The sequence below is a fragment of the Phyllobates terribilis genome, unplaced genomic scaffold (assembly GCF_046119375.1).
Source record: "Phyllobates terribilis strain yellow unplaced genomic scaffold, ASM4611937v1 Scaffold_8__6_contigs__length_399053987, whole genome shotgun sequence".
In the NCBI taxonomy this organism is placed as follows: Eukaryota; Metazoa; Chordata; class Amphibia; order Anura; family Dendrobatidae; genus Phyllobates; species Phyllobates terribilis.
This window is the reverse complement of record NW_027362768.1, coordinates 362,774,518-362,802,282: the sequence shown is the minus strand read 5'-3', so window position 1 is coordinate 362,802,282 and position 27,765 is coordinate 362,774,518. Positions and strand designations below refer to the sequence as shown.

The following is a 27,765-nucleotide window of genomic DNA, read 5'->3' as shown; positions in this document are numbered from 1 at the left end:
TTACATCCTGTATTATACTCCAGAGCTGCACTCACTATTCTGCTGGTGCAGTCACTGTGTACATACAGTACAGACCAAAAGTTTGGACACACCTTCTCATTTAAAGATTTTTCTGTATTTTCATGACTTTGAAAATTGTACATTCACACTGAAGGCATCAAAATAATGAATTAACACATGTGGAATTATATACTTAACAAAAAAGTGTGAAACACCTGAAAATATGTCTTATATTCTAGGTTCTTCAAAGTAGCCACCTTTTGCTTTGATGACTGCTTTGCACACTCTTGGCATTCTCTTGATGAGCTTCAAGACGTAGTCACTGGAAATGGTCTTCCAACAATCTTGAAGGAGTTCCCAGAGATGCTTAGCACTTGTTGGCCCTTTTGCCTTCACTCTCCGGTCCAGCTCACCCCAAACCATCTCGATTGGGTTCAGGTCTGGTGACTGTGGAGGCCAGGTCATCTGGCGTAGCACCCCATCACTCTCCTTCTTGGTCAAATAGCCCTTACACAGCCTGGAGGTGTGTTTGGGGTCACTGTCCTGTTGAAAAATAAATGATGGTCCAACTAAACGCAAACCGGATGGAATAGCATGCCGCTGTAAGATGCTGTGGTAGCCATGCTGGTTCAGTATGCCTTCAATTTTGAATAAATCCCCAACAGTGTCACCAGCAAAGCACCCCCACACCATCACACCTCCTCCTCCATGCTTCACGGTGGGAACCAGGCATGTAGAGTCCATCCGTTCACCTTTTCTGCGTCGCACAAAGACACGGTGGTTGGAACCAAAGATCTCAAATTTGGACTCATCAGACCAAAGCACAGATTTCCACTGGTCTAATGTCCATTTCTTGTGTTCTTTAGCCCAAACAAGTCTCTTCTTCTTGTTGCCTGTCCTTAGCAGTGGTTTCCTAGCAGCTATTTTACCATGAAGGCCTGCTGCACAAAGTCTCCTCTTAACAGTTGTTGTAGAGATGTGTCTGCTGCTAGAACTCTGTGTGGCATTGACCTGGTCTCTAATCTGAGCTGCTGTTAACCTGCGATTTCTGAGGCTGGTGACTCGGATAAACTTATCCTCAGAAGCAGAGGTGACTCTTGGTCTTCCTTTCCTGGGGAGGTCCTCATGTGAGCCAGTTTCTTTGTAGCTCTTGATGGTTTTTGCAACTGCACTTGGGGACACATTCAAAGTTTGCCCAATTTTTCGGACTGACTGACCTTCATTTCTTAAAGTAATGATGGCCACTCGTTTTTCTTTACTTAGTTGCTTTTTTCTTGCCATAATACAAATTCTAACAGTCTATTCAGTAGGACTATCAGCTGTGTATCCACCTGACTTCTGCACAACACAACTGATGGTCCCAACCCCATTTATAAGGCAAGAAATCCCACTTATTAAACCTGACAGGGCACACCTGTGAAGTGAAAACCATTTCCGGTGACTACCTCTTGAAGCTCATCAAGAGAATGCCAAGAGTGTGCAAAGCAGTCATCAAAGCAAAAGGTGGCTACTTTGAAGAACCTAGAATATAAGACATATTTTCAGTTGTTTCACACTTTTTTGTTAAGTATATAATTCCACATGTGTTAATTCATAGTTTTGATGCCTTCAGTGTGAATGTACAATTTTCAAAGTCATAAAAATACAGAAAAATCTTTAAATGAGAAGGTGTGTCCAAACTTTTGGTCTGTACTGTACATTACATTACTGATCCTGAGTTACATCCTGTATTATACTCCAGAGCTGCACTCACTATTCTGCTGGTGTAGTCACTGTGTACATACATTACATTACTGATCCTGAGTTACATCCTGTATTATACTCCAGAGCTGCACTCACTATTCTGCTGGTGGAGTCACTGTGTACATACATTACATTACTGATCCTGAGTTACATCCTGTATTATACTCCAGAGCTGCACTCACTATTCTGCTGGAGCAGTCACTGTGTACATACATTACTGATCCTGAGTTACATCCTGTATTATACTCCAGAGCTGCACTCACTATTCTGTTGGTGCAGTCACTGGGTACATACCTTACATTACTTATCCTGTACGGACCCTGATTTACATCCTGTATTATACTCCAGAGCTGCACTCACTATTCTGCTGGGGCAGTGACTGTGTACATACATTACATTACTGATCCTGAGTTACCTACTGTATTATACTCCAGAGCTGCACTCACTATTCTGCTAGTGCAGTCACTGTGTACATACATTACATTACTGATCCTGTACTGATCCTGAGTTACATCCTGTATTATACTCCAGAGCTGCACTTACTATTCTGCTGGTGCAGTCACTGTGTACATACATTACATTACTGATCCTGAGTTACATCCTGTATTATACTCCAGAGCTGCACTCACTATTCTGCTGGGGCAGTGACTGTGTACATACATTACATTACTGATCCTGTACTGATCCTGAGTTACCTCCTGTATTATACTCCAGAGCTGCACTCACTATTCTGCTAGTGCACTCACTGTGTACATACATTACATTACTGATCCTTTACTGATCCTGAGTTACATCCTGTATTATACTCCAGAGCTGCACTCACTATTCTGCTGGTGCAGTCACTGTGTACATACATTACATTACTGATCCTGAGTTACCTCCTGTATTATACTCCAGAGCTGCACTCACTATTCTGCTAGTGCACTCACTGTGTACATACATTACATTACTGATCCTTTACTGATCCTGAGTTGCATCCTGTATTATACTCCAGAGCTGCACTCACTATTCTGCTGGTGCAGTCACTGTGTACATACATTACATTACTGATCCTGAGTTACATCCTGTATTATACTCCAGAGCTGCACTCACTATTCTGCTGGTGCAGTCACTGTGTACATACATTACTGATCCTGTACTGATCCTGAGTTACATCCTGTATTATACTCCAGAGCTGCACTCACTATTCTGCTGGTGCAGTCACTGTGTTCATACATTACATTACTGATCCCGAGTTACATCCTGTATTATACTCCAGAGCTGCACTCACTATTCTGCTGGTGCAGTCACTGTGTACATACATTACATTACTGTGTATTCAGTTAGCTCCCCCTAGTGGTGGCTATATATATATATATATATATATATATATATCTGTATTCAGTGAGCTCCCTCTAGTGGTGACTATATATTTCTGTATTCAGTGAGCTCCCCCTAGTGGTGACTATATATTTCTGTATTCAGTGAGCTCCCCCTAGTGGTGACTATATATTTCTGTATTCAGTGAGCTCCCCCTAGTGGTGACTATATATTTCTGTATTTAGTGAGCTCATCTAGTGGCGACTTCAGGTCATTACAATATTATCGTGAATTGCAGCACAGTACCCATTTATATGGCCGCTGTATTCATTATTCTCGTCTCTATTATGCAGTATATGTGTTCGGCGTGTTAATGTTTTCCTCGCCCGGAGTTTACTAAGAGGAATCTCATCAATAACACATTGCTCCCGCTATGAAAGATCTTTACGAAGCTTCTGAATACTGATTCCAGAATATTAAAATATCATTATTCACAGGAACGTAGCGTCCTAACTACCGGTGAGACAGATCCCTCATTACAGATGAGCAGACGCCAGATGGTCCTGAGCGATCAGTTACGGGCATCATTCTCCAGAGCTGAAATCAACTCCCTCACATACAGAGAGATGAATTACAGAATCTTAGATTTCAGAACAGGGACGCGTCTACCCCAGAAAATTAAAGAGATATCACCAGCAAATAAATGTCTGTCTGCCAGGTAATTAGGAATTGTATTCAGCTTCTGTTATCTAAGGGAATCAGCTCCTGGGTCAGATCCAGTATGGCCATTATAACATCTACGGTATTATGACCCAGCTTTCCCAGAACCCTGAGCATAATTCTGTTTTTAGGCTGTTTCACTCTAAACATGTATACTCCCAAAGTGGCGTACAATCAATAATTAATAATTCAACACATTGTCTGCATAATACTACATATACCGTCTATAGAATATCACCTTACTGACACATAATACTCCCATATAGTTCACATATTTTGCTTACATATTGTTTAATCATAATGCTGCCATATATTCCAGACTTAGTATTGCAATATAGTTCCCATATAATATTGCTGTATAGTTTACACATAATGCTGCCATACATTTCAGACATAATATTTCTATATAATTTACATGTATTACTGCCATATAGGTTACACATAATAATGTTGCAAAGTGAACATATAATGCTGGTATACAGTTCACACGTAATACTGCCATATAGTTCCCAAATAATTTCTCTATATAGTTTACACCAAATACTTCAATGTTCTGTAGTTCACACATAATAATCCCATATAGTTCTCTCTTAAAACTGCCATACAGTGTACACATAATACTTCTATATAGTTTGCTCATAATACAGACGTGTAGTTTGCAAATAGTACTGCCATCCAGTTCACACATGGTGCTACCATGTAGTTCACACATAATGCCGCCATATAATTCACACATATTACCGCCATATAGTTCACGCATTATATGTCAAAATAGTTCATACATTTCACTATACAGTGCACAGGTAATATCACCATATAGTTCACACATAATGCAGCCATATTGTCCACACATGATACTGCAATATAATGCACAAGAAACATCACATAGTTTACATGAAATACTTCCATATAGTTCACATATAACGCCACTGTATAGTTCACAAATATCATCAGATAGATATTGCTATGTAGTACACACATAATATTCCCACATAATTTACAAAGAATACCGCCATATACTGTAGTTCACCCATAATACTGCCATATAGTTCACCCATAATGCTGCCATATAGTTCACCCATAATACCGCCATATAGTTCACCCATAATACCGCCATATAGTTCATCCATGATATCGCCACATAGTTCACCCATGATATTGCCACATAGTTCACCCATGATACTGCCATATAGTTCACCCATAATACCGCCATATAGTTCACCCATAATACCGCCATATAGTTCACCCATGATATCGCCACATAGTTCACCCATGATACTGCCATAAAACTCATACATAATACTGCAATATAGTTCACACATATCACCACATAGTTCACGCTCAAATTGATACCTCCTTATAGTTTGTGCATATTGCCGCCATATAGTTTACACATAACACCGCCAGATAGTTCACCCATTACCCATAATACAGCCATAATGCTCATGCATGATGCCACCACATAGTTCACACACAATACTCCGCATAGTTCACACTTAATGTCGTCATGTGGTTTAAGCATAATACTCCCATATATTGCACACGTAATGCCTTCATATAGTTCGCACACAATACTGCAATTTTAAGTTGTTGTGTCACTTTTATTCTCAGGACCCCCCTTGATAACAGCAGCCCATGGCAGCTGCCCAGTTCTCCTGCCCCAGAGTCCGGCTGTAATAATACCGCACCACGGACTAATAATAAAGTATTTCAGCTATTTTCTGTTCAGCCATAAAAGATGACAGAATCTTCATGTCTGACTTGTTTTTTTTCGGAGGGATATTTTCGGAGGGGCTATTTTGGGAAGGAAACATATTTGCCTTTGGAAGAAGATTCTGATCTCAGAGCAAATTTCCATTGGCAAATTTTCCTGGTTCCCAGTGCAGGGGATGAGCCAGAAGCAATGGAGGCAGCGCGGGCAGTGCTGTGTACAGTCTGTGTGGCCCCGGGGAGCCGGAAGGTATAACAGAATATTCCCCGGGGCGATATTAAGCTATAACGTTCCTAAGCATTATAATACACATTAGTGACAATTATTTAAAGGGGAACGCCACCAATAAAAAAAATACGGCAATGATTCCGTGGGAAATCCTGCAGATGCAAATCAGCAATGTACTGAAGGATTGGGCAGATCAATGGAGGAGTGTTTTGCTCACGCTGGGGGTCCGGTTGGTGGGACCTGCACCGATGCTCTGAATATGCCAGGTTTCCAGACACTTAAAGGGGTTGTCACAACTTAGCAAATCAATAAAATAGGTGTAAATTTGGTGATCACTGGGGTTACAACTACTGGGAACTCCATGGATCTTGAAAATCGGGGTCTTAGAAAAGATTGGTGGGCCACTGCGTCATTCATTGTCTATGGGAGTGACAGATATGGCGCAAATACGCGAGCCCCATTCCATTCTAAAAGACCCGTTCTCAGAATTAAGGGGGTCGCCAGCTAGTCACAATCCCTTTAAAACTCTGGGAAAATTTGAGATTTTGTTTGCAGATCATTGGCCGACCAAATCATTTTAGTAGCATGTCCTGTTAAAGGGATTGTCTTCTTTTGGGTACTTTTTTTTTAACCTTCAATTCCTGTATTTGTTGTCAAAAATAATTTCTGCAATTGGGTCTCATTAATAATTTTGCACCGTTTTGCTTTTACAGGCTCTTTGTTTCCTGAACATTCAACTTTGATGTGGTCTGATCAGCTGAGAGGAGCTCAGAAAAAGATAAACTATTAGAATGAGCTCACTGAAGGATTCTCAGTTAACTCATTCTTTAGCAACTTAAAGCCTACAAAAGGCAAATGGTGCAAATTTTTGAAACAAACCCAATTCCAAAAATGATTTTTACCCCAAAGTACATACATATAAGTAAAAAAAGAAATATCCCCAAAGGACAACCGCTAATCTCCAGCAAATTTAGCTTGATCTGCCAATGATCTGCAGATAATTATCTCGCGTCTATGGCCGATTGAACTCCCGCTTTAAAGAATCCAAATATTTATAGAAATTAAACTTTTTCTTTTCCGCCCCGATCTCTCTGCAGCCGTCTCTCGGGATATCTCGTCTTATTCATTAGAAGTGAATAAAACCCACAAAACTGCCCAGCGCTTCATAGTTCCTAATCTTTAATTAGGATGAACCAGTTCTCTCTTTCTCTCATTTTGCAGAACACATCTCAGAGGAATAATCACCAAAGCCTTGGAGCTAATGTGGTGCGTGGGAAAAAATTTGGGCTCCTTTGGTGCCTCCCCTTGTGTCAAATGCTTTTTTTTTTTTCAGGCAGCACAAGGATAAGCACAGGCGGCCGGGAGAAGAAGAAGAAGCGAGACAATTGTATCCCCTGACAACGGGAACCAGAGACCTAGTGACCAGTGCACCGCGCTAATGAGTGCGAGCTCTGCGGCCAATCATAGGCCGTGAGCGCAGCTCTGGGTATACACGGCCCAAAAAATGATCAGAATACTAAATCATTTTCCAAAAACAGCAAGGCTCCGCTCCCACCCCTCCTAAATCCCAAGGGTGACCCTGTTGTGAGCATGACTCTGTATTTAACCAGCTAAAAGTTAACATAACGAGTTGGAACTTTAAAAGAAAAATTGCATTTTCATAAGGCAATACAACAATATTGATTGTGCATGGGGGTACTACAGTGCCACATTCAGTGGTCTCCAACCATTGGGACACTACAACTCCTAGTGTGCCCTAAAGGACAGAAACATTTTTATGATATCATACTTTGCAATGGATGCAAAATGTCATTTTTCAATTTCCACCTCCAAATTTTTGAAGGGTTTGTAAACTTTTGCATCCAACTATTATTTTTTTGCAGCAATGCATTTAAAAAAATAAAAATAAATCTTCTACCGCTTTCCATACACAGCTCCTTTGCAGACTTATGTGTCTCCATGGTGACAGACTACAAACCAACCCAGTTTGTAGTCTAATCCTTCATGTGTTACTCTAGTTTTTTTCTGCCATGATTTTTTGGATTTTCTACAGATAGATCCAAGCAGAAAATGATGTGAGTCATGGTTGGTGCTTGTTTGGCTAAACAAATTCACGAATTGGCTGAAGGATCGGTCGAAAGTCTCCGTTGCAGATGCCCTCAAATTTGACAAGTGTGGCACAGCATGCAACCATACATCCGTCACATCCTTGTCTATCACCCTACCTATTCTGCCAATGTCCGAAGACCAACTACCTCCCTATTCTGAACCTCCAAATCCCATCAGCAAGACTTCTCTTGTGCTGCACCAGTTTTCTGGATTGCGCTACCCCAGGCAGTCGGACTTTATTCTAGACCTCCACAGTTTTTAGTGCCCTAAAAACACATCTTTTTACAACTTAATCTAATTCTTCATTTACTTTCCAATTCCTTGGATCCTGACCCTTACATACACACACACACACATATACAGTACAGACCAAAAGTTTGGACACACCTTCTCATTTAAAGATTTTTCTGTATTTTCATGACTATGAAAATTGTACATTCACACTGAAGGCATCAAAACTCTGAATTAACACATGTGGAGTTATATACTTAACAAAAAAGTGTGAAACAACTGAAAATATGTCTTATATTCTTGGTTCTTCAAAGTAGCCACCTTTTGCTTTGATGACTGCTTTGCACACTCTTGGCATTCTCTTGATGAGCTTCAAGAGGTAGTCACCGGAAATGGTTTTCACTTCACAGGTGTGCCCTGTCAGGTTTAATAAGTGGGATTTCTTTCTTTATAAATGGGGTTGGGACCATCAGTTGTGTTGTGCAGAAGTCAGGTGGATACACAGCTGATTGTCCTACTGAATAGACTGTTAGCTGCTTTTTTCTTGCCATAATACAAATTCTAAGTAAAGAAAAAAGAGTGGCCGTCATTGCTTTAAGAAATGAAGGTCAGTCAGTGCGAAAAATTGGGCAAACTTTGAAAGTGTCCCCAAGTGCAGTTGCAAAAACCATCAAGCGTTACAAAGAAACTGGCTCACATGAGGACCGCCCCAGGAAAGGAAGTCCAAGAGTCACCTCTGCTTCTGAGGATAAGTTTATCCGAGTCACCAGCCTCAGAAATCGCAGGTTAACAGCAGCTCAGATTAGAGACCAGGTCAATGCCACACAGAGTTCTAGCAGCAGACACATCTCTACAACAACTGTTAAGAGGAGACTTTGTGCAGCAGGCCTTCATGGTAAAATAGCTGCTAGGAAACCACTGCTAAGGACAGGCAACAAGCAGAAGAGACTTGTTTGGGCTAAAGAACACAAGGAATGGACATTAGACCAGTGGAAATCTGTGCTTTGGTCTGATGAGTCCAAATTTGAGATCTTTGGTTCCAACCACCGTGTCTCTGTGCGACGCAGAAAAGGTGAACGGATGGACTCTACATGCCTGGTTCCCACCGTGAAGCATGGAGGAGGAGGTGTGATGGTGTGGGGGTGCTTTGCTGGTGACACTGTTGGGGATTTATTCAAAATTGAAGGCATACTGAACCAGCATGGCTACCACAGCATCTTGCAGCGGCATGCTATTCCATCCGGTCTGCGTTTAGTTGGACCATCATTTATTTTTCAACAGGACAATGACCCCAAACACACCTCCAGGCTGTGTAAGGGCTATTTGACCAAGAAGGAGAGTGATGGGGTGCTACACCAGATGACCCGGCCTCCACAGTCACCAGACCTGAACCCAATCGAGATGGTTTGGGGTGAGCTGGACCGCAGAGTGAAGGCAAAGGGGCCAACAAGTGCTAAGCATCTCTGGGAACTCCTTCAAGATTGTTGGAAGACCATTTCCGGTGACTACCTCTTGAAGCTCATCAAGAGAATGCCAAGAGTGTGCAAAGCAGTCATCAAAGCAAAAGGTGGCTACTTTGAAGAACCTAGAATATAAGACATATTTTCAGTTGTTTCACACTTTTTTGTTAAGTATATAATTCCACATGTGTTAATTCATAGTTTTGATGCCTTCAGCGTGAATGTACAATTTTCAAAGTCATGAAAATACAGAAAAATCTTTAAATGAGAAGGTGTGTCCAAACTTTTGGTCTGTACTGTATATATATGTATATAACCCCGCACTCCATGCACCGGAGCTGATCTTTAAATGCATCCCGGCAGATAAAGTGTTAACTCCAGGGTTGACATTGTACTGCTGATCAATGCATTGATATCTACACAATATACCGCAAGACTCTGCACCGTGCTCGAGCGCGGAATCAGCTGACCGCTGTTCTGCCCTGTTACCATGGAAACTCGAGACATAAAAAAACGTTGAGTCTCTTTTCTCCGGTGCTTCAAGGAGCAGACGGTTAATGAGGACTAGTGCTGGGGTAATGGGAAATTAGATTACTCTGTCACCTCTCGGAGCGCTCCTCTGCCGGGTGCAGGTGGGAAGAGGACGCATTTCTTTAGATTCTTTGATTTAGGAGCTGTCGGGATTATTCTATTTCTTACAGAAACTTTCCTCCTAGGGTTGGACTGAATTAAAATGCATTTCCAACTCTGCTGAAACTTATGGGTCCGCTTTGCTTTGGGCTAGAAAGAGGTGGTTTCTCCTTGCTTCACAGAACAGAGGCACCATCCGCTTCATGGTTCCAACTCACACCACAAGGCACAGTCAGCTTGGTGGTTACAATGAGTTCTAGTTGGCACTGATAGGCTTTACTATTGTTGATCACTCCTGAATCAAGTCACAGCCCCCAGCAGATCTCCAAAAACTGAGGATAACCTTCACCGCCCTAAGTGTCGGCCACTAGGGGCCCCTGACCATGGCTGGATGCACACTCAGTCTTCTACTCTACGGTGGCCATAGTTCCATCAGTTCAACTTCTAGTGAAGTTTTCTACACTTGACTGAGCCGAACCTTGTCGGCACACAACATTTTCACAAGATCCCTGTCATTCCTACTCCTTCCTCTAGTTTTCCATGATGGACAAGAGGAAGGACAACTTTTACAAGAGCTACTCCGATGATGTAGAGACCTTCCTTGCCCATTCCCTGGAACTTCCACCTACAGCGCCCGGCCCCCTGAATGTGTGGTTTGTAGCCGAGGCACAACAACCTTTTTCCAAGAGGTTTTGGGTGGATGCGGCGCAGTCTAGATTTGCCAACACTTCTGGCACTTTGGAACGGTTCCCTTTTTTATTTTCCAGGTTCCTCTTGAAAAGTCGCCAATGTATGTCCTGATAAATTATAACCTGAAGAAGCAGCGGCTGCTGTGCTAGAACTTTCTACTCCCGACTTTGACGCTAGTCACTACTCATGGACAAGCCGTGAGGCTGGGTAGTCAAGAGGTCCGAGGTCACATACCAAGAGGGCTCGTCATAAACAAAGGAGTAAGGCAAAGGGTAGTCAGGTCACAGTCCGAGCTCAGAATTCTGGGAAGGTAGTGGATCAAGACAAAAGGGTAAGGCAAAAGGATAGTCAAAGGCAAGGTCCAAGGTCAGGCAGCTTTGCTCAAATGGTGTGTGCTTGCTCTGCTCTCTGTGTTCCTGTATTTGATGTTTGCTACCTGACCTTGACTTTGACCATCCGTTTGCCTTACCCTTTTGTCTTGATAGGCTACCTTCCCGGAATACTGACCTCGGACTGTTACCTGACTACGCCTTTGCCTTAGCCCTTTGCTTATGACGAGCTCTCTTGGTGTATAACCTTGGACCTCTTGACTACCTAGCCTCATGGCTTGTTCTTGAGTAATTACTAGCGTCACACTGACCAAAGGATGATTCCTTTCATACAATCTTCCAGATCTATTTTTTTTTTTTTTTACTCATTGTTAATTTTTTTCTGTTTATTTTTTCTTTCGTTGTTTTTGATTACCAATTTTTTGAGGATGTTTTTCTATATATATCTGAACTTCGGATGATAAAAATGAAAAACGCACATTTACACTTTGCAGGGATGGAATGTACATTATTACATTTACCCCATTAACTCCTAAGGTCTAAAAATGGTACAGACACAGATGTGGCGTTCTGGAAAAATAATGGTATGCGGATATAAAAAAAACCCTGCATATAAAACACATAAAAGTGAATAAAACCAATGGAAAAAAGTAGAATATATACCAATCCTTAATGCACAAGTGTGAATGTGACTTACTACAGCTTTACGTGTAATTAGACAGCATGTAGGCTCTGATCTATCAAGACTGGCGTAAGAAATGTGCACCACTCAGTGACCGGAGTACATTTTTCTGTTGCAATTCTGTCCAACTTCCAGTGAAATTCTGTCCGCTTTTCCAAAAGTTTGGTGCACTCGACTGGGAATGGAGTAAAAAATGCTAAGAGACCCAAAGTTTTTGTTCGGACCCAGACTTTTCGGACCCAGAAGTATAACTGTGCACCACAGAAAATGAACTTTGGATATAGATTTGTATCAGTAGAGGTCCATGTTGCACTATGAGCAGATTTTATGTCCGTCGTCTCCTTTGTATGACATGACTGCTTGTGCGGCTGCAAGTTCAGAGCTCGGTTGGTTTTCAATGCAAAGCTGATCTGGAAGGAAACGCAAATGGGGGGTGTAACGCCTGACTGTAGGGTCTGACTACACAGGGTTTCTTTGTAGTCTGTAACTATGGAGATATATTAGTCTGCATAGGAGCTGTATACACAAAATGGCAGGAGATTCTTAAATCTAATTGCAAAGCTTTAAAAGTGTGTGCTAAAATGGCAGCGAATATGACTTAGATATTGAACTTTCTGCTGAAATAAACCTGTTAGTTTTCCTTTTCTGTATATTTTAGTTAAAGGGGTTGTCCTGGACTTTATCACTGATGGCATATTCTTAGGATAGGGCACCAGTGTCTGATCGGTAGGGGGTACGACACCCGACGCCCCCACTGATCAGCTGTTTCTGGTGTCGGCTGTGGCCAGAACTGCTCAGTTGCAAAGCAGCACAGCTCCACCGACAAAATAGTGGCCATTACTGGGTACTGCACTTCTTCCACCCATTCAAATCAATAGGGGGTGGATGCGCAGTACCCGGCCACGGCCACTATTCCTCAAATAGAGACAACCCCTTTAATACTTGTACTCCCCACGGAATAACAATTCGGGAGAACTTTTTCTAGGAGCTCTACATTGTAATTCCGCCTAGAATAAACAGCTTTATGTTATTGGTTGGGGGAAGAGGGTGTGTCCCTATATTCCCTGAGCCTGTCCAATCAGTGTTGAGAGAGCCAGACTGTTGAGATATGCCCCTTTAAAAAGCAGTATGGTAATTGGTCAACTTATTCATACATTTCCAGGAGGAATAACAGAGGAACAACAATGAAAAATTGCCCTAGAATATTTTTTTTCTTTACTAAAGTAGATCTATCAGGACAAGAGAGGTAGGGATGGAATACCCCTTTAATTATTCTATAAAGAGTTCTTTAATTGCACCTCTGTATTGGTTTTCTGCATTGTTGGTGACAATTAGTTTTATGAGTAAGCAGTTGCTTCCGTTGGTACCTAACGTAGAGGAAAAATCCTCTAGGACGCCACTATGGTGTGTATGCCCGGGTGGTAGCTACAGGATTTAGTGCCACGCAACCAAAATATCAGGAGTCCGGCGCCATAGCCGAGCGCTGGAATGGCAGATGTGCCCAGCACGGACTGGCACAGACATGCAGCGAGGCTCGGCGACCTGGTGCCCTCCTATCATCAGAGCAGAAGGACTGGACAGGATGCAGCGCTGGACTTCAGCCGGTACCGGCACCGCCATTCTGCGGCTGTCACATCACATCAGTGCAATCAAGCCTTTCCTCTATGAGAATTTTCACACCATGGATTTTGGCTTTTCTTACTGACGCCATCGCTGCCAGGATTCTTCTGCTGTAAGATGAGCAAAGGGATAATGGGGAGAGAAGGGTGATGGAAGGACGACTGACTCTTATCCACACGCAGGAAAAAAAAAATCACATAAAATCGGGTGAAATCAGAGGCAAATTCGTTATTTTCTGCTCCTTTTACGCCCCATTTACTCGTCAGATTATAAGGAGGAATAAGAGATTGAAAGATTTCCCAACACATCGCCCCCTAGTGGACACATCAAGTACTTCTGTCTTTGATAATAAAATGTTTCCAAATTCTTTCATATCTTTTGAATAGTGGATTTATTTTCCTGAGAACGGCTGATATACGGAAGGCGAATATTTCCAATTATACCGTGTCCCCATATGACGGCGCTTTGTTCTGGTAACTTGGGAGCTCGAGTATTCCGATAATTCTTTGATGTCCTCAATCTCGCCTCTTGTGGTTTTCACGGCCGCCTTCCATCTCTCCCTTCGTCCTTCCTCATAATCCTCCTTTTTCCGTATCAGGAAGCCACAGACACCCGGCCCCTGCTGGCTTTATAGAATATATATTATTTTTTTCGAGCTTCTAATTTAACCTTCTGCCCTGAGCGGCTGCTGCAACACGGCGAGATCTCCTGAGGCTTGTCCTGACGCGGACCCTTCCTCCAAAAATCTCTGGGACAGGTTCTACCATCCTCAGTTTAATATGTTCCTGCCCTTGAATTGTCGGTGGTAAATGCGACATGACTGCGGCGGATGAACATTAAAGAGAAAATCATTAAAGAAAAGCATTAGAAGTTTATGGAAATAGTCACTGAATGATTGGTCCATGTGAATCAGGCCAGTGGTGGATCAAGAGAAATGTATTACTGACACCTGGTGGCCACATGGAGGATATATCGCAGGAGGAAAATAAGAATAGATTACTAAGCTTAGTTATTATACTCCAGAGCCGCACTCACTATTCTGCTGGTGCAGTCACTGTGTACATACATTACATTACTGATCCTGTACTGATCCTGAGTTACATCCTGTATTATACTCCAGAGCTGCACTCACTATTCTGCTGGTGCAGTCACTGTGTACATACATTACATTACTGATCCTGAGTTACATCCTGTATTATACTCCAGAGCTGCACTCACTATTCTGCTGGTGCAGTCACTGTGTACATACATTACATTACTGATCCTGAGTTACATCCTGTATTATACTCCAGAGCTGCACTCACTATTCTGCTGGTGCAGTCACTGTGGACATACATGACATTACTGATCCTGTACTGATCCTGAGTTACATCCTGTATTATACTCCAGAGCTGCACTCACTATTCTGCTGGTGCAATCACTGTGTACATACATGACATTACTGATCCTGTACTGATCCTGAGTTACATCCTGTATTATACTCCAAAGCTGCACTCACTATTCTGCTGGTGCAGTCACTGTGTACATACACTACATTACTGATCCCGAGTTACATCCTGTATTATACTCCAGAGCTGCACTCACTATTCTGCTGGTAGAGTCACTGTGTACATACATTACATTACTGATCCCGAGTTACATCCTGTATTATACTCCAGAGCTGCACTCACTATTCTGCTGGTAGAGTCACTGTGTACATACAGTACATTACTGATCCCAAGTTACATCCTGTATTACACTCCAGAGCTGCACTCACTATTCTGCTGGTGCAGTCACTGTGTATATACATTACATTACTGATCCTGAGTTACATCCTGTATTATACTCCAGAGCTGCACTCACTATTCTGCTGGTAGAGTCACTGTGTACATACATTACATTACTGATCCTGAGTTATATCCTGTATTACACTCCAGAGCTGCACTCACCATTCTGCTGGTGCAGTCACTGTGTACATACATTACATTGCTTATCCTGTACTGATCCTGAGTTACATCCTGTATTATACTCCAGAGCTGCACTCACTATTCTGCTGGTAGAGTCACTGTGTACATACATTACATTACTGATCCCGAGTTACATCCTGTATTATACTCCAGAGCTGAACTCACTATTCTGCTGGTGCAGTCACTGTGTACATACAGTACATTACTGATCCTGTACTGATCCTGTGTTACCTCCTGTACTATACCCCAGAGCTGCACTCACTATTCTGCTAGTGGGGTCACTGTGTACATACATTACATTACTGATCCTGTGTTACCTCCTGTATTATACCCGAGCTGCACTCACTATTCTGCTGGTGCAGTCACTGTGTACATACATTACATTACTGATCCTGAGTTATATCCTGTATTATACTCCAGAGCTGCACTCACCATTCTGCTGGTGCAGTCACTGTGTACATACATTACATTACTGATCCTGTACTGATCCTGAGTTACATCCTGTATTATACTCCAGAGCTGAACTCACTATTCTGCTGGTGCAGTTACTGTGTACATACAGTACATTACTGATCCTGTACTGATCCTGTGTTACCTCCTGTATTATACCCCAGAGCGGCACTCACTATTCTGCTGGTGCAGTCACTGTGTACATACATTACATTACTGATCCTGAGCTGATCCTGAGTTACATCCTGTATTATCCTCCAGAGCTGCACTCACTATTCTGCTGGTGCAGTCACTGTGTACATACATTACTGATCCTGTACTGATCCTGAGTAACATCCTGTATTATACTCCAGGGCTGCACTCACTATTCTGCTGGTGCAGTCACTGGGTACATACATTACATTACTGATCCTGTACTGATCCTGAGTAACATCCTGTATTATACTTCAGAGCTGCATTCACTATTCTGCTGGTGCAGTCACTGTGTACATACATTACATTACTGATCCTGAGTTACATCCTGTATTATACTCCAGAGCTGCACTCACTATTCTGCTGGTGCAGTCACTGTGTACATACATTACATTACTGATCCTGAGTTACATCCTGTATTATACTCCAGAGCTGCACTCACTATTCTGCTGGTGCAGTCATTGTGTACATACATTACATTACTGATCCTGAGTTACATCCTGTATTATCCTCCAGAGCTGCACTCACTATTCTGCTGGTGCAGTCACTGTGTACATACATTACATTACTGATCCTGTACTGATCCTGAGTTACATCCTGTATTATACTCCAGAGCTGCACTCACTATTCTGCTGGTGCAGTCACTGTGTACATACATTACTGATCCTGTACTGATCCTGAGTTACAGTCTGTATTATACTCCAGAGCTGCACTCACTATTCTGCTGGTGCAGTCATTGTGTACATACATTACATTACTGATCCTGAGTTACATCCTGTATTATCCTCCAGAGCTGCACTCACTATTCTGCTGGTGCAGTCACTGTGTACATACATTACATTACTGATCCTGTACTGATCCTGAGTTACATCCTGTATTATACTCCAGAGCTGCACTCACTATTCTGCTGGTGCAGTCACTGTGTACATACATTACTGATCCTGTACTGATCCTGAGTTACAGTCTGTATTATACTCCAGAGCTGCACTCACTATTCTGCTGGTGCAGTCACTGTGCACATACATTATATTACTGATCCTGTACTGATCCTGAGTTACATCCTGTATTATACTCCAGAGCTGGACTCACTATTCTGCTGGTGCAGTCACTGTGTACATACATTACATTACTGATCCTGTACTGATCCTGAGTTACATCCTGCATTATACTCCAGAGCTGCGCTCACTATTCTGCTTAGCAGTCACTATGTACATACATTACAGATCCTGTTCTGATCCGGAGTTACATCCTGTATTATACTCCAGAGCTGCACTCACTCTTCTGCTGGTGCAGTCGCTGTGCACATACATTACAGTACTGATCCTGAGTTACATCCTGTATTATACTCCAGAGCTGCACTCACTATTCTGCTGGTGCAGTCACTGTGTACATACATTACATTACTGATCCTGTACTGATCCTGAGTTACATCCTGTATTATACTCCAGAGCTGCACTCACTATTCTGCTGGTGCAGTCACTGTGTACATACATTACTGATCCTGTACTGATACTGAGTTACATCCTGTATTATACTCCAGAGCTGCGCTTACTATTCTGCTGGTGCAGTCACTGTGTACCTACATTACACTACTGATCCTGTACTGATCCTGAGTTACCTCCTGTATTATACTCCAGAGCTGCACTCACTATTCTGCTGGTGCAGTCACTGTGTACATACATTACATTACTGATCCTGTACTGATCCTGAGTTACATCCTGCATTATACTCCAGAGCTGCGCTCACTATTCTGCTTAGCAGTCACTATGTACATACATTACAGATCCTGTTCTGATCCGGAGTTACATCCTGTATTATACTCCAGAGCTGCACTCACTCTTCTGCTGGTGCAGTCGCTGTGCACATACATTACAGTACTGATCCTGAGTTACATCCTGTATTATACTCCAGAGCTGCACTCACTATTCTGCTGGTGCAGTCACTGTGTACATACATTACATTACTGATCCTGTACTGATCCTGAGTTACATCCTGTATTATACTCCAGAGCTGCACTCACTATTCTGCTGGTGCAGTCACTGTGTACATGCATTACATTACTGATCCTGTACTGATCCTGAGTTACATCCTGTATTATACTCCAGAGCTGCACTCACTATTCAGCTGGTGCAGTCACTGTGTACATGCATTACATTACTGATCCTGTACTGATCCTGAGTTACATCTTGTATTATACTCCAGAGCTGCATTCACTATTCTGCTGGTGCAGTCACTGTGTGCATACATTACATTACTGATCCTGAGTTACATCCTGTATTATACTCCAGAGCTGCACTCACTATTCTGCTGGTGCAGTCACTGTGTACATGCATTACATTACTGATCCTGTACTGATCCTGAGTTACATCCTGTATTATACTCCGGAGCTGCACTCACTATTCTGCTGGAGCAATCACTGTGTACATACATTACATTACTGATCCTGTACTGATCCTGAGTTACATCCTATCCTATATTGTACTCCAGAGCTGCGCTCACTATTCTGCTGGTGCAGTCACTGTGTACATACATTACATTACTGATCCTGTACTGATCCTGAGTTACCTCCTGTATTATACTCCAGAGCTGCACTCACTATTCTGCTGGTGCAGTCACTGTGTACATACATTACATTACTGATCCTGTACTGATCCTGAGTTACATCCTGCATTATACTCCAGAGCTGCACTCACTTTTCTGATGGTGTAGTCACTGTGTACATACATTACATTACTGATCCTGTACTGATCCTGAGTTACCTCCTGTATTATACTCCAGAGCTGCACTCACTATTCTGCTGGTGCAGTCACTGTGTACATACATTACATTACTGATCCTGAGTTACATCCTGTATTATACTCCAGAGCTGCACTCACTATTCTGCTGGTGCAGTCACTGTGTACATACATTACATTACTGATCCTGAGTGTAGTGCCGGCGTCCCTGCCCTCTGCTAGGCAGGGACGCTGCTCCCCTCACCGCTCTGCTCCGTGCCCGGCATCTTCCCCCCGCTCTGCTGTCAGCGCGCGCTCCGTCCCGGCGTCCTCCTCCTGCTCTGCTCTCAGCGCGCGCTCCTTCCCGGCCCCTGTGCTTAGGGCGCGCGCGCGCGCGCTCCCCTCCTCTTAAAGGGGCCGCGCGCGCCGCCCTAAAGAGTCCCCGGCCAATGGCCGGAGGACTTCATCATATATAAGGCACCTCCTCCAAAATGGAGGTGCCCGAGCAATGTTGTTTGCACCTGTGTCTCACCTGTGCTTCAGCCCTCAGGTCCCGTTGCCAGTTACCTGCCAGTTTCCTGCTAGTTACCTGCCAGTTACCTGCCTGATTCCTGCCTGAATACTTGTTACCTGTCTGCCAGTCTGAGGTCCGACGGTCTGCCTTACTATTCCTGTCAGTCTGTCTAAAGGACCAGCCTGCCCGCTCACCTGGGAGCGCATATCAGCTACCTGCCTGCTTGCCTGAGGTCCGACGGTCTGCCTTACTACTCCGGTCAGTCTGTCTATGGACCAGCTTGCCCGCTCACCTGGGAGCGCTTCTCCGTTATCTGCCTGCTTGCCAGCCCGGAGGCTCCGTTGTCACGTGCTGTGACCACCAGCTATCTCAGAGACTCTTGCCCGCTCACCTGGGAGCGCATCTCCGTTACCTGCCTGCTTGCCAGCCCGGAGGTCCCGTTGTCACGTGCGGTGACCACCAGCTATTCCAGAGACTCTTGCCCGCTCACCTGGGAGCGCTTCTCCGTTACCTACCTGCCTGCCAGCCCGGAGGTTCCGCCGTCACGTGCCGTGACCACCTGCTATTCCAGAGACTCTCGCTTGCTCACCTGGGAGCACACATCTACCATCTGCCTGCTAGCCTACCCGGAGGCTCTGCCATCACAGGTCGTACCTACCCCTTACCCAGAGACTGCCCTGATCACTTGCCGTAACTCCCTGTCCGTTCACCCAGAGACTGCCACCCGCTCCCTTACAAGGGCCGCCCCCTTGTATAGTAGCTCAGAGGTTCCGCCTCCCGGACCCGTTACAGTCCGCCTCCCGGACCCGTTACACTGAGTTACATCCTGTATTATACTCCAGAGCTGCACTCACTATTCTGCTGGTGCAGTCAATGTGTACATACATTACATTACTGATCCCTGTACTGATCCTGAGTTACCTCCTGTATTATACTCCAGAGCTGCACTCACTATTCTGCTGGTGCAGTCACTGTGTACATACATTACATTACTGATCCTGTACTGATCCTGAGTTACCTCCTGTATTATAATCCAGAGCTGCACTCACTATTCTGCTGCTCCAGTCACTGTGTACATACATTACATTACTGATCCTGTACTGATCCTGAATTACATCCTGTATTATACTCCAGAGCTGCACTCACTATTCTGCTGGTGCAGTCACTGTGTACATACATTACATTACTGATCCTGTACTGATCCTGAGTTACCTCCTGTATTATAATCCAGAGCTGCACTCACTATTCTGCTGCTCCAGTCACTGTGTACATACATTACATTACTGATCCTGTACTGATCCTGAATTACATCCTGTATTATACTCCAGAGCTGCACTCACTATTCTGCTGGTGCAGTCACTGTGTACATACATTACATTACTGATCCTGTACTGATCCTGAGTTACATCCTGTATTATACTCCAGAGCTGCACTCACTATTCTGCTTGTGCAGTCATTGTGTACATACATTAGGAGACATTGTATTACTAATACTACAGACAGTTTTCTGTTATTTCCCTCTGTGATGTTACAATGTATTATGAGGTCAGGTTGAGCTGCGGAGACTTTATGGCTATTGATTATATTCGCAGACAGTAAAGCCGTCAATACGGTGCATAAAACACATCCCGGCGTTTGTATAAACCACCTCGGCTTTTACCGATAGACGCGATGAATGATCTAATTATTGACATTTACATAAAACCAGCCGTGAAAGAAAACAAAACCAAAGGAGTTTTGGGTGCATCCAACTACAGGGGTTTGTATATCCCCTATTCATACTGAGGACTTCAACAGATAAGAAGATCATGGAGACGTCCCCTGCTAGCCACTGGATTTTGTAGGTCCTAAAAAACCTCTTAATCAGCATTAATCCCTACAGCGCCCCAGAAGGAAAAATGAAGCATTGCAAGACCTATTTAAATCAATAAACCCAAAGTCCTCCAGATCAGAGACTTCGGCTTAATGGGTATTCCCATGATAACTAATCATTAGGATATGCCCCAAGCTTAATGATCGGATCTCTTGGACTCTCTTAAAATTAAGGGGGCTCCAGATCTGGCTATACCCCTTCACTGTTTTTCACTATACAGGGAACTTCAGCTGAATGACCTGCACAGTTGGCTGAGATTTCCCCTTTAGCTTTATTAACCCCCTTAGACATCTGGTCCTAGCATCTAAGGGGGTTCAAGCATAATTGTCAACTTTCCCAGAAAAAGGAGAACCCTCCCTTCTACCGGAGAAGTTGTCAAATCTCCAGGGTGCATAAACCATCCCAAAAAACTTTGCTTCTTGAAGGCTCCTTAGGTGTGACACTGATGATCCTAGGCCTCTATGTTCTTGAAGGCTCCTTAGGTGTGACAGTGATGATCCTAGGCTTCTATGTTCTTGAAGGCTCCTTAGGTGTGACACTGATGATCCTAGGCTTCTATGTTCTTGAAGGCTCCTTAGGTGTGACACTGATGATCCTAGGCTTCTATGTGCTTGAAGGCTCCTTAGGTGTGACACTGATGATCCTAGGCTTCTATGTTCTTGAAGGCTCCTTAGGTGTGACACTGATGATCCTAGGATTCTATCTTCTTGAAGGCTCCTTACCTGTGAAACTGATGATCCTAGGCTTCTAGGTACTTGAAGGCTCCTTAGGTGTGACACTGATGATCCTAGGCTTCTATGTTCTTGAAGGCTCCTTAGGTGTGACACTGATGATCCTAGTATTCTATCTTCTTGAAGGCTCCTTAGGTGTGAAACTGATGATCCTAGGCTTCTATGTTCTTAAAGGCTCCTTAGGTGTAAAACTGATGATCCTAGGCTTCTATGTTCTTGAAGGCTCCTTAGGTGTGACACTGATGATCCTAGGCTTCTATGTTCTTGAAGGCTCCTTAGGTGTGACACTGATGATCCTAGGCTTCTATGTTCTTGAAGGCTCCTTAGGTGTGACACTGATGATCCTAGGCTTCCATGTTCTTGAAGGCTCCTTGGTGTGACACTGATGATCCTAGGCATCTATGTTCTTGAAGGCTCCTTAGGTGTGGCACTGATGATCCTAGGCTTCTATGTTCTTGAAGGCTCCTTAGGTGTGACACTGATGATCCTAGGCTTCTATGTTCTTGAAGGCTCCTTAGGTGTGACACTGATGATCCTAGGCTTCTATGTTCTTGAAGGCTCCTTGGTGTGACACTGATGATCCTAGGCATCTATGTTCTTGAAGGTTCCTTAGGTGTGGCACTGATGATCCTAGGCTTCTATGTTCTTGAAGGCTCCTTAGCTGTGACACTGATGATCCTAGGCTTCTATGTTCTTGAAGGCTCCTTAGGTGTGATAATGATGATCCTAGGCTTCTATGTTCTTGAAGGCTCCTTAGGTGTAAAACTGATGATCCTAGGCTTCTATGTTCTTGAAGGCTCCTTGGTGTGACACTGATGATCCTAGGCATCTATGTTCTTGAAGGTTCCTTAGGTGTGGCACTGATGATCCTAGGCTTCTATGTTCTTGAAGGCTCCTTAGGTGTGACACTGATGATCCTAGGCCTCTATGTTCTTGAAGGCTCCTTAGGTGTGACACTGATGATCCTAGGCTTCTATGTTCTTGAAGGCTCCTTAGGTGTGACACTGATGATCCTAGGCTTCTATGTTCTTGAAGGCTCCTTAGGTGTGACACTGATGATCCTAGGCTTCTATGTGCTTGAAGGCTCCTTAGGTGTGACACTGATGATCCTAGGCTTCTATGTTCTTGAAGGCTCCTTAGGTGTGACACTGATGATCCTAGGATTCTATCTTCTTGAAGGCTCCTTACCTGTGAAACTGATGATCCTAGGCTTCTAGGTACTTGAAGGCTCCTTAGGTGTGACACTGATGATCCTAGGCTTCTATGTTCTTGAAGGCTCCTTAGGTGTGACACTGATGATCCTAGTATTCTATCTTCTTGAAGGCTCCTTAGGTGTGAAACTGATGATCCTAGGCTTCTATGTTCTTAAAGGCTCCTTAGGTGTAAAACTGATGATCCTAGGCTTCTATGTTCTTGAAGGCTCCTTAGGTGTGACACTGATGATCCTAGGCTTCTATGTTCTTGAAGGCTCCTTAGGTGTGACACTGATGATCCTAGGCTTCTATGTTCTTGAAGGCTCCTTAGGTGTGATACTGATGATCCTAGGCTTCCATGTTCTTGAAGGCTCCTTGGTGTGACACTGATGATCCTAGGCATCTATGTTCTTGAAGGCTCCTTAGGTGTGGCACTGATGATCCTAGGCTTCTATGTTCTTGAAGGCTCCTTAGGTGTGACACTGATGATCCTAGGCTTCTATGTTCTTGAAGGCTCCTTAGGTGTGACACTGATGATCCTAGGCTTCTATGTTCTTGAAGGCTCCTTGGTGTGACACTGATGATCCTAGGCATCTATGTTCTTGAAGGTTCCTTAGGTGTGGCACTGATGATCCTAGGCTTCTATGTTCTTGAAGGCTCCTTAGCTGTGACACTGATGATCCTAGGCTTCTATGTTCTTGAAGGCTCCTTAGGTGTGATACTGATGATCCTAGGCTTCTATGTTCTTGAAGGTTCATTAGGTGTGGCACTGATGATCCTAGGCTTCTATGTTCTTGAAGGCTCCTTAGCTGTGACACTGATGATCCTAGGCTTCTATGTTCTTGAAGGCTCCTTAGGTGTGATACTGATGATCCTAGGCTTCTATGTTCTTGAAGGCTCCTTAGGTGTGATACTGATGATCCTAGGCTTCTATGTTCTTGAAGGCTCCTTAGGTGTAAAACTGATGATCCTAGGCTTCTATGTTCTTGAAGGCTCCTTAGGTGTGACACTGATGATCCTAGGCATCTATGTTCTTGAAGGTTCCTTAGGTGTGGCACTGATGATCCTAGGCTTCTATGTTCTTGAAGGCTCCTTAGCTGTGACACTGATGATCCTAGGCTTCTATGTTCTTGAAGGCTCCTTAGGTGTGATACTGATGATCCTAGGCTTCTATGTTCTTGAAGGCTCCTTAGGTGTAAAACTGATGATCCTAGGCTTCTATGTTCTTGAAGGCTCCTTAGGTGTGACACTGATGATCCTAGGTTTCTATGTTAGGGTTGGGAAATGGTGGCACGGCATGTAAAATGGGATATTGATTTTGCAAAAAATATTGGTGGCAAAGATGGTCTCTGCTCATCCATCATTATTTTAGGATTTCCTCCCCTATATGTGGGGGTCGGTGACATGCGGGAACAGGTTCTGTAATCTCCAGGAATCCTAAGTGACCTTTCATTTTTACAGAGGAAGTCGTTCTGTTTACATACCTGGAGGAGGAGGGGCCGCACCTGGGGGAGGATAATACTCACCGAGCCGACTACTCACTGACTGCACCGCACCATGGACGCTGTGCCCAGGAAAGGTTTCTACTACCAAGAGATTAATAAGACCAAATGGGAGGTTCCCGGGCGATACAAGGACCTGAGAGCGGTGGGATCCGGGGCGTACGGGACAGTCTGGTGAGTTCTGCACACAAGATACCCGGGATGTGGCATCTTAGGATTTTCTGAGACTTCAGACCCTAGAAATGCGATAAACACAGATAGGAAGAGCCCTGCGGACAGCGCGGAGCGTTCTGCACAGGGTCACATTGTACTACAGACACTATAGGGTCATACTGTATAATGCATCACAGCAATGCTGAAATATATATATATATATATATATATATATATATATACATATACGTGTGTGCGGGGGCTTCTCTAAGGCAGAAGTCCGCATTCCTGACTCTAGCAGGTCATGCTGGAACTTGTAGTATCCCTGCAGTCCTAAAGCCGCAGGACACATTGCTCAGCAATGAACAGATTGGAACGTGCAGCAGATTTTAGGACGGCGCCCGTGTTCTGGAGCCCAACTTCTGGCAGAGCGTTCAGCAGTTACTACACACATCTGACCCTAGTCATCCATGAACTCAGATTTGCAGGTTTCGTGCACCCGGGACAGATAAGCAGCAAATTCCAGGGAGGAAAAATCCGCTGAATATTATAGTACTTATAATGTGAAGGAGATTTAAAGGGAACCTGTCACGTCCACATACGATATTCACTTGTAGATATAGGGCAGGGATGTCAAACTTAAATACACAGAGGGCCAAAAGTAAAAACTTGGACAAAGTCGCGGGCCAACCAGTATACAGTATAATGGGCCCCACATAGTCCTCAATACTGAATAACAAGCCCCACATAGTCCTCCATACAGAATAATGGGCCCACATAGTCCTCCATACAGTATAATGGCCCCACATAGTCCTCCATACAGTATAATGGGCCCACATAGTCCTCCATACAGTATAATGGGCCCCACATAGTCCTCCATACAGTATAATGGGCCCCACATAGTCCTCCATACAGTATAATGGGCCCCACATAGTCCTCCATACAGTATAATGGGCCCACATAGTGCTCCATACAGTAAAATGGCCCCACATAGTCCTCCATACAGAATAATGGGCCCAAATAGTCCTCCATACAGTATAATGGCCCCAGATAGTGCTCCATACAGTATAATGGCCCCACATAGTCCTCCGTACAGTATAATGGGCCCCACATAGTCCTCCATACAGTATAATGAGCACCACATAGTCCTCCATACAGAATAATGGCCCCACATAGTCCTCCATACAGTATAATGGGCCCCACATAGTCCTCCATACAGTATAATGGGCCCTACATAGTGCTCCATACAGAATAATGGACCCCACATACTCCTCCATACAGTATAATGGGCCCCACATAGTCCTCCACACATATTAATAGGTCCCACATAGTCCTCCATACAGAATAATGGCCCCACATAGTCCTCCATACAGTATAATGGCCCCACATAGTCCTCCATACAGAATAATGGGCCCACATAGTCCTCCACACATAATAATGGGTCCCACATAGTCCAGTCCTCCATACAGAATAATGGGCCCACATAGTCCTCCATACAGTATAATGGGCCCCACATAGTCCGCCATACAGAATAATGGCCCCACATAGTCCTCCATACAGTATAATGGGCCCACATAGTCCTCCATACAGAATAATGGCCCCACATAGTCCTCCATACAGAATAATGGCCCCACATAGTCCTCCATACAGAATAATGGACCCCACATAGTCCTCCATACAGAATAATGGCCCCACATAGTCCTCCATACAGTATAATGGGCCCACATAGTCCTCCATACAGAATAATGGCCCCACATAGTCCTCCATACAGAATAATGGCCCCACATAATCCTCCATACAGAATAATGGACCCCACATAGTCCTCCATACAGAATAATGGCCCCACATAGTCCTCCATACAGTATAATGGCCCCACATAGTCCTCCATACAGCATAATGGACCAACATAGTCCTCCATACAAAATAATGGCCCCACATAGTCCTCCATACAGAATAATGGACCCCACATAGTCCTCCATACAGCATAATGGACCAACATAGTCCCTGGCTTTGCGGGCCAAATATAATCACTCTGAGGGCCAGATTTGGCCCATGGGCCAGAGTTTGACATGTGTGATATAGGGGTAATCTGCAGGTAAATAGCATTTATGCTCCGTATATCCGGCTTACTGCAATCACAGCTACAGGGAGGAAATGAAGTTCTATCCTCCCTGCAGCCACTCACTTCCAGTTATCGGGCAGTGCAGGGAGCGATTACAGCCAGCGGTCACGGTACAGTGAGCGCTACAATCACTCCCCAGCACTTGGATTGACAGCTCGCTCTGCACACTCACACTGCTTTGCTGGAACCGTAATGCACTTTGGTTTTTCCATATGCAAATATGCAGCGGAAAAAAATGCAACATACCTGCACAGTGGGAACATAGCCTTATATGCTGCATATTTGATGCTGAAAATTCGCCGCTGCGGATCGGGAACAAATACAAAACAGTGTGCCCGTGGCCTTATAGTATCTGGGAGAACAGGCTCCCGGGCTCCCGCAGGCTATTATGGGGCATAAGCTGCGTATTGGAGCCTCATACTCGTCCCTGAGCAATTAGTGAAGGCGCCGGCTCTGCTCACACGTCCAATCATTTTTTGGGATCATAAAAATGGAAATAAAAAAGTTCTAGTGCAGGAAATATTAATCTAAAATATGTCATAGATCGTCTTCTGTTTTCCTCCTTTCCGTCTGCAATCTGTTTTTTTTTACCAAAACAAAAACTGTTAGTTTGTGCAATATTTTTGTCCGGTCATAAAAACGGAGCCATTATTATAACATTGAAGTCTATGGGAAACGAATCATAAGAGATCATCCATTATGTCATCCATTAATGGATCCGTTTTTTAGCACTGCATTAGAGGTGCTCAGATTCACCTGTAGTAAGAACGGATCCCCTACAAACGGAAAAAAAAAAGTGGAAAGCAAAGCGCTGATTGTTAAACTGATCCTTTTGTTTATTTATTTACATAAACACAGACTTGTTACAAGCGGAAACGTTAGCTTCTATCTTATATCTGTTTTTTCTCCGTTTGCCACATTTG

General features: G+C 43.8%; 1 protein-coding gene across 2 annotated transcripts in view; it reads left to right on the top strand.

Moving 5' to 3' along the window:
• Window positions 1-24,557: 24,557 nt before the first annotated feature.
• Window positions 24,558-27,765, top strand: part of LOC141157462 (mitogen-activated protein kinase 12-like) — a 35,851-nt gene continuing 32,643 nt past the window's right edge. For both annotated transcript variants that reach the window (XM_073644779.1, XM_073644778.1), the window contains exon 1: window positions 24,558-24,741. In XM_073644779.1, the coding sequence (XP_073500880.1) occupies window positions 24,676-24,741 (66 nt within the window). In that variant the 5' untranslated portion in view covers window positions 24,558-24,675. The remainder of the gene's footprint in view (window positions 24,742-27,765) is intronic.